This window comes from Eurypyga helias, unplaced genomic scaffold (assembly GCF_000690775.1).
Source record: "Eurypyga helias isolate BGI_N326 unplaced genomic scaffold, ASM69077v1 Scaffold35194, whole genome shotgun sequence".
NCBI classification, from domain to species: Eukaryota; Metazoa; Chordata; class Aves; order Eurypygiformes; family Eurypygidae; genus Eurypyga; species Eurypyga helias.
Genome location: NW_010247498.1, coordinates 507 through 7,816, shown reverse-complemented (window position 1 = coordinate 7,816; position 7,310 = coordinate 507). Strand labels below are relative to the sequence as shown.

Genomic DNA, 7,310 nt, shown 5'->3' with positions numbered 1-7,310 from the left:
ATGCAGGAAAGTTTCCAGTAATTCAGGCCCAGTTCTCTGATTTTCAGATGAAACCCCAGAATTTTCCAGAAAGCTCACTCCCCAAACCCCACCTCTTCATCAGAGTTATGGCACTTATGGGATAATCTGCTGTTTGTGCCACCAGGAAGAAAATGCTTTGGCATGACAGTGTAAGGCTTGCACAGGACAGCATCTATCTGGCGCCATTCTAAGAACAACACTGGCTTAAAATAAAGTAAATTTAAAAAAAAAATCTATGGAGAATCTATTCCTGTTCCCCTTCAAGTCTAAAAGCACCTTGCTTGTGGTGAAGAGTGGCACTGTTGTCCGATCACAAAAAGCCAGAAAAACACACATGGGAGTGACTGATTCCTTCTGCTTGTGCATGTGGTGCGAGAGCTGTTCAGGGATGAGACATGGAAGCGAAGGTTAAACCCCTAAGGCTTCTGCCACCTTCAAATCTGAAGATTGGTACACTGATGCGTAATTTTCTGTGTTCACCAATAATGTCTTTAGTTGCCTTAATGCACAGCAAGGGAGACTAAAGTTAGGTAGCAAGAAAAGCTCTCACTTGTAGTTTTAGCTAGGAACTGGAACAGACTATCTCAGCAGCCTCTGGGATCCACCTTAGTGAAGTCTCCAAGAACAAGCTAGATGAGCAGCCATGGTGGACATGTTTGGTATACTTAGCCCTGTCTCACAGCTGGAGTGTACTAGTCATTCTCTTGATGCCCTTTCCAGCCCTATAGTTACAAGTTTATCAGTGGGCTTCACTGAAAAGAACAAAAAGGTCATCTCAAATTTTTCTGTCCAGCACTTGCAATTAAAGCAACAAAGAAAAAAAATAATTCCTTCCTTCCTTTCCCCAACCTTCATGTCTTACAGCTGAGGAGTTCCCAGCCCTCAGAGTTAGCCCTTCTAATACTGATGGAAGTGATGGGAAACAGTACTCTTGGAATGCTTCACAGGTAGCAGCTGGAGTGAGGACTGTTGGTGCAGGACAGCCTTGTTTGGGCATAGTGAAGTATTTCACAGCTCACTGAATGCTCACAGGAGTGCAGCCCATGCCATGGACAAGGCATGACAAGGTCAGTGTACAGTACACAGCATGCCTTCTTCATCCAAGTAAAGGATTACACAAAAATGGCCATCGTGCCCAGCCACTCTCCTGGAGCTCCCCCACACTCGCTTGTCTAACAGTCTCCAGTACTGGCTAACTAATTCCAGCTGTGGCAAGAAAAGAACTACAGACAGTGGAGTCTCCCCATCTATCAGCACAAAACCCCTCATTAGTCTTTCAGTTCACCCTCTCATATGCTGAACCCTTACCCTCCCTCCCCTCAATTTAAAAAATAAAGGTTATAATTAATGCATGGAAGGTGATGGCATTGTGCATGTGGTTCACTTCCAGTTCTCTTCCCCTCTTCTCAGGCATCCTCCTACCTCCTCTCCAACACCCCACCCCCCGTCCATTCCATCAGTCCATCTCGCCTGCATGCCTGGGGGGCTGCTGCTCACTTGCCATAGACGCTCTCATCGCTGTAGGCCACATAGAGAAAATAGTCCTCCTCGTGGTTATCCTGCAAGGGGAGAAAGGGAGAGAGTACCAAAGCAAAAACCAAAGCTCTGTAACTCACTACGTGTGGAAAAGCCCAACCAGGAGATTTTCATACCAACCAGAGGGCATAACCTCTCTTTCACTGTTTCTCATGCTTTACATCAATGGCTTCACTGCCTCATACCAAAAAGTGTATAGCAACTCCCGGCCTCTGCCCACAGCTTTACTTTATGCATGGCACATTTCTGGACATGGTGAATTTACTGGAAAAGCCACAGCCAGAGTGTGCTGCAAACATGCAACGGAAACAGTTCTGATTGTTGCAGGCTGTGCATCAGAATCTCAGCACTGGTATGGCCTTAAGATCAAGAGACTTGGAAGAGCTTACCAAGTCAAAGATGACCTCTAGATTCCACAGTATTTGATAAATTTGGTTATATTTGTTATTTTTCAGCACACTTTGACAAGTGGCTGTATTTCTAGTCCTGCTTTATGTATGGGCAGTAAAGCAGAGATGTTAAGTGATTACGCTGACACAAAAAGTCTTTAGAGCACCAGGAAGAGAGTCCTGATATCTGCTCTGGACAGCGAGACATACCTTCCTCCTACATGCCCAGATCTGGAAAATTCCTGGTGTGTGTTAATGCATTGTCTTCATCACACACATTGCCCAGTTACTGTTGAAAGCGACAGGTCAAACAAGGCTCACAGCTCCATACTGGAGCTCTCGTATTAAAACACACTAACATAGCAGAAGGAGAAATCAAGTAGAAATCATTCCAGGCTGCAAACCAGCCATGATATAATGGCTATATAACTGAAGAATATTCCTCTGATGGGCACAGAATATGCCTGTAAGGTTGATCAAATAACACTGCTCAGTAGAAATGCTGGGTGGCAGTGTTCACAGTGTCCTACAAGGTCCTCACGTACACAGTACAATATATGAAACAGTAATTCTGAACAAAGAATCAGTGTCCCTTGACAACGTATTTATAGACAGTTGGTTGCCCTGTGATACTGTGTTCTTTCACTAGCTAAAAGGATACTTCTTTTGTATAAACAAGAAAGTGAGTGCATATGTTCCACTCCCCCTGCCCCAGACACAATCTTTGCTCTGAAATACAAATAATAAAAGTGCTTTTTTCAGTACTTTGTTAAAGCAGTAGGACTAACATACCACTGCTGGGACAACTATTCACCACCTGATACAACCACCCTTTCAACTAGCAAACAAGCAATTCAAATGTGGAGGCTCCCTGTGCTCCTCTTATAACTGCAGAATAGAACTTTCCTAAACAAATGATGGACCAGCCCAAGTGGGCCCATGTTCAGGCATCTGTGACAAAGCTGCACCCACTGCCAGTTGAGCAGTGCTTAGCTGTCCTTCCGTGAGCACATGCATTGTTCTGGACACTCCAACAGAAGGAGAAAGAGATGGGCCACAGCCTTACCTCATACAGCTGGCCCATGGTAGCACTGGTGGGAGGGATGGTATTATTGACAAAGAAGAACAGGGCATCCTCTGGCCTCAGGTGGATACGCTTTCGGATTAAGAAGTAGAATTGGCCAACTGAAGAGGAACAGAGGAGAATGTCTTAGATGCAGAAAGAAACCTTTTTGGTTTTTTTCACTCTAACCACAGTTGTTTTGGTGGTGGAAGTCACATGCTGCATGTAAGAAGCAGGGAGAAATGAACAATGCAGGAAAGAAAGCAGTAACTTCATGACTGTAACCACATGACCAGTCAATCCACTTGGAGCTGGCAGTTTTTCAGGTACGTGCCTCAGGCCATGTACCCTCTAAATCCACACTCCACTTACTATGGTATGAAATGCTCTACTGAAGGGACTGATGGGAAGACCTCTAACCACCTTAACTTTTAAATCCTATAGATTAAAGACAATTTACAAAGTTTGGCCTCAGTGTAAATGGTCATATCATTCCTGCAAACAAATTCCTGAAAACAAATTCCTTACTGTTTGCTTGAGTTGCACATGAAAGTATTCTGCAGTCCATTATAAACTGCAAGAAAAAGAAATGCTGTTTCTTTAACTCATTCATGTTTTCAAATGAAAACAAATGTAATCACACACAAAATGGCCATGACTATTCAGTAAAGGAAGTTTGTAGCCATGACTCCAACCACAGGGGTGGAAAACAATGGGACTATTTTGAGAATGGCTCTTCCTGCAACAAGGACACAGCCTTTGGCAACTCTGCAGCTAGGTCATCATTGACTGATGATTATACCACTGCCTACGATACACAATTCAGTCATTTTCATCATGGCTAGAAGTCTGCAGTGACACATGCACATTAGCTAAGTCAGTGGAATGCCTCAGAAGATCTCAGAGAATTCTGCATGCTGTAGGGAACATAAATATAACATGGAGAGCCAGGTAAACTGAGGTAATGATAAGATGTTGAGCCTGCCTGGATATTTTCTTGGTGCTGATCATAGAGTAAAAAGCACTTTTGAGTCCTTCTCACTGACAGTCAGGAAGAAAAGAGGCACACTTTGTTACCTGTGAGGTCAGAAGGCACAAGATACTTCCTTTTGTCTAGGTCAGGTACTCTGGCTTTGGGTGCTTTTTCCACAATTACCTGAGAGAGGGAAAGCAAGAAACAAACCATGAGTATCATAACACAAAATGCACCAAAAAGCATCAGTGGAAAATATACCCTTTGATAGAGATAATGTTACCAGGCCTTTGGATTTTTTTTTCTTTTTAATATATAACAAATACACAACATTAAAGAACAGAAAGGTGAGAAGACGACTTAAAATCACTGGCAATAGCTGTGCTGGGGTCCCAGGACTGCAGCAGTAAGCACAGTGAGTAAAAAATGGAGACTGGCACAAACATAAAAATAAACCATAATAGCCAAGAAAAAAAAAAAAATTAGGTCACCTTGATGGTCTCAATGCAGGTTAATTTTGTGTGAAGAAGCTGCCAGGAGGCTAGTACATGAACGCAAGAAGTATCACAAGTAAACTGAACTGTTCCCAGGTTACAGTTCTAAACTGCCTGGCACAGAATCAGCCCTACTTCCAGTAGTCCCACATCCCAATTTCTACATTCAACAATGCCAAGTGCTCTAGGATGAAGCAAAGAATTAACGAGAAACTACAGCTCATTGGGGAAGGCATTCTTTTTATAAACCCCAGATCTTCAGTAAGCTGCTTCTGCTCTGTAATTCTTACCCCTTAAGGTTATTCTCCCTACTTCATATAGTTATGGACATTTCTTTATTCCTATAAATATCTAATAATGCAAAGCAGTCTACCACCTGAGCAAATGGACCCACAGAGACCTGTGGCACAAAATACTAATCCTCATTATGTTCTAATGCCATTACAATGTAGAAAAATGAAGTTCTTCAGCTTTAAGGTCAAACAGACCAAAAGATCTTCTGCTACAGGAAAACTGTTCTTACCAGAGCTAGGCAAAATGTTTACTTCAGAAGCAGGAAGCATTGCAAAGTGACCTAATCTTTCATGAAAAGCCTTGGAAATATTTCCAAAGGTTAGAGGTATGTTTCCATGGAATTATTTGGTTTGTGGGTTTTTTGTTTGATTTGGATCTGTTTTTTTTTTTTTACATGCATTTCTGAACTGCTAAGAGATATATTACATGATCCAATCTATGTGGCTTGCTGTTCTGCAGAAGCCATTTTGGCCATCTAAACAAGATGGATTTTCTGAACCTCCTCAACTTTTAAATTCTGTTAGACCCTATAATTGTAAATATTCTGAGACACTGTGGGACTAATTTCTAAGGGCTTCATGCTCCCTTAGCTCTTTGGCAACCCAATTCAGCAATTGTATCTGTTGTATACCAGAAAAAGCTGAACTGCTGTGGACAAAGCCTTCTTTGAAAGCAAAATTGTGTCACATCAGACAGACATAGAAGAAAAGTTACGATGATGAGCTTGGTGTACCTAGCCTGGACAAACTGCCACATGAACTCGACTCCTTGTAGACCCAAGTGGTTACCTGCAAAGCATGTCTACACCATAGCTAGCTTGGGTATCTCTTTACTGTGTCCCATCTGGATGTTGCCAACACAGCCAAAACCCCTGAAGTTTATTTTTAAAATAGAAACGGGATTGTCTCTGCTAGTTCAAGAACTTTGAGCATGTCAATTAGTACAAGGTATCCAAGCGTTCAGACACTCTGTGGTAGTCACGTCTGTACGTGAGGCAGTCGGTAAGTGCTGTCAAGGAAGGGCAGTTCCGCAATCTCACTGATGGTGCAGGCTGAACAGCAACAGCACTTTGCTCATTTACCTGCACATCCAACAAGGCAGTATCTAACACAGTAAATTGCAGTGGAAAGAAAACCTTTAGTTCCTGCCTCCAATTTCCAAAACTACTGACAGGCAGAACCGCTAGCTAGCAGCACTGATGCGACCACCCTGATTCAAAAGGGTGGCTTGTATATCTTGGTCATTTAATAATAAAAGAAGTCATGCCTATGAGGAAGGAGCAAGAATGTTGAGTCTTCTAAGCCCCTAGGAAAGATTTAAATCAGATCAACGCTGAGCTTAAGAGAGATCGCCCCCTTCCAAAGAGGCAGGGGAGGAATGGAGGTGCCCTACTAATATGACTATCAACTCTAGTCAGTTGCCTGATAACACAGGTATCTCTTCTGAAGTACTTCACACACACAAACCAACCTACAAAGAAAATCCAACGTTCAGATAAAGATTGTCTGTATGTCTGCTGTTGCTGGGTGGCGACTGTGGTGGTGTGGGACTGTGCCAACAGTATAATCTCAGCAAAATGCTGAGATCAGGGCACTGCAGTGTAGGCAGCCGAACGGACGTCATCTTCTAGGATCCTGCTGTCAGGAAGGGCAGAGACAGAAGCGACGTAAAGAACAGTCGTCCACTGCATTCCTTTTCTCCGTATGCAGTTCTGACAACAGGCTACCCCCGACAATTCACATCTGGGCCTTGCCATGCATCATTATCCTTACACCTTACAGGGTGTTACCTTACAGCACACCCCGTCATTCTGGTCCTGGCCTTCTCCATAAAGATCTGCTGATGCCCCCTATCTTAACGTCTTTTACCTCTTGCCAGGCCGGATCTGGTCCCGGGCAACCCACACAGCTCTTCCAGACATGTGTTGTGATCTGCTGTAAAATCTGCCACGCTTATCCCCTGTTTACAGCTTGTCTCACTCCTGACCTACAGAGCCCTCTGCGGTGCTCATCTTAAAGCACAGATCCACACACACCTCACCGCTGTGTGCCCCGTCTGCTGTGCTACGCCAGCGGTCCCAAAACCATCCTGGACCACCAATGCACCCAAATACTGACTTCCAAAGACTTGCAAGTCCAGTTCAGGCCCACTCCCTAAATAAAACATGGTGGTAGCCTGCAGGGAAAACGTGGTGTCACTGTTCCCCCTTGTCCTTAGATTTATGGGGTAGTCTAAGTTATTTTGCATGCAGTACCCCTGGGCAGTAAATCTAGGACAGACCTCTCCAGTGGGGATGGAAAGAAAGAACATTTGCCAAACGTTTATTAGAAAGGAGGCCCAAAAAAAAAGAAAAAAAGAAACCCAACCAAAAAAAACCCCACAATTAATTTTTTTTCCCTCCAATTATTATTAGTAATTGTAAAGCTGGAAGTTTTCCACAGGCACTCCAAAGGGACCTAAGGATGAGGACACGAAGTTTAGCTAGAAGATGACCTTGTTTTTCAAGTAATGTTTTTTCCACAGGATGATTAAACAGGAGG

At 43.4% G+C, this 7,310-nt stretch overlaps 1 protein-coding gene across 1 annotated transcript; it reads right to left on the bottom strand.

Moving 5' to 3' along the window:
* Positions 1-1,514: 1,514 nt before the first annotated feature.
* LOC104502915 (gamma-aminobutyric acid receptor-associated protein-like 1) lies at positions 1,515-4,165 on the bottom strand (the record flags this gene model as incomplete). The annotated part of the gene is made up of 3 exons (XM_010150750.1): positions 1,515-1,580; positions 3,013-3,131; positions 4,087-4,165. Coding segments are annotated over 3 exons (264 nt in total), but the record flags the coding sequence as incomplete, so codon positions are not given.
* Positions 4,166-7,310: the final 3,145 nt, after the last annotated feature.